A 688-nucleotide genomic window follows, 5' to 3' on the forward strand; every position below is an offset into this window, starting at 1 on the left:
CTTTGTTGTTTATGTTTATATTTTATGTGTGTTTTTGTTGTTTATGTTTATATTTTGTGTATCTTTGTTGTTTATGTTCATATATTGTGTTTGTTGTTTATGTTTATTTATTTTGTGTCTTTGTTGTTTATGTTTATATTTTGTGTGTGTTGTGTTGTTTACCGGGACAGGGACCGTGACAGACGGAGCTGCGAGCGCTCGGCCCGTCACACTGTCGACCTCCATATTTAGGGGCGGGACGATCACACTTCCTGATGGACAGTTGAAGCCCCTCCCCACAGAGGGCGGAGCACGGCCCGGGCGGAGACCACGCCCCCCAGCTGCCGTCCACTGCAGGGACAGCCAATCAGAGCACACGTCAGGTTTCCGTTGTCATACTGAAGCTTGTTCTTACCTGTCGATGGTCTCACCTGGACAGTTGGGGAGTTCGCTGCAGTCCTGGTCCTCGAACTCGTCTCCGGGGCAATCGTTGCCGGGAGACACCGTGTCATTGGAGGGGACGGGGTTAGAGCAAGAGCGATAACGCATTCTGGTGGGGATGATGACATCATTATCTAGGTCATTGATGCACGAACTCGAACACTGAGTCCAACCGGACCAACTGGACCAACCACCATGGACTGAGGGACAGACAGAAAGACAAAGAGGGAAGGACAGACAGAGTTCTTTATTTATCGGGGGGGGGGGG

The 688-nt window shown here is 50.0% G+C and overlaps 1 protein-coding gene across 1 annotated transcript; it reads right to left on the reverse strand.

Moving 5' to 3' along the window:
- Window positions 1-119: 119 nt before the first annotated feature.
- On the reverse strand, window positions 120-672 carry LOC121940451 (properdin-like; the record flags this gene model as incomplete). Its single annotated transcript, XM_042483228.1, has 2 exons — window positions 120-330; window positions 411-672. Coding segments are annotated over 2 exons (459 nt in total), but the record flags the coding sequence as incomplete, so codon positions are not given.
- Window positions 673-688: the final 16 nt, after the last annotated feature.

The sequence above is a fragment of the Plectropomus leopardus genome, unplaced genomic scaffold, assembly GCF_008729295.1.
Source record: "Plectropomus leopardus isolate mb unplaced genomic scaffold, YSFRI_Pleo_2.0 unplaced_scaffold87228, whole genome shotgun sequence".
Taxonomy (NCBI): domain Eukaryota; kingdom Metazoa; phylum Chordata; class Actinopteri; order Perciformes; family Serranidae; genus Plectropomus; species Plectropomus leopardus.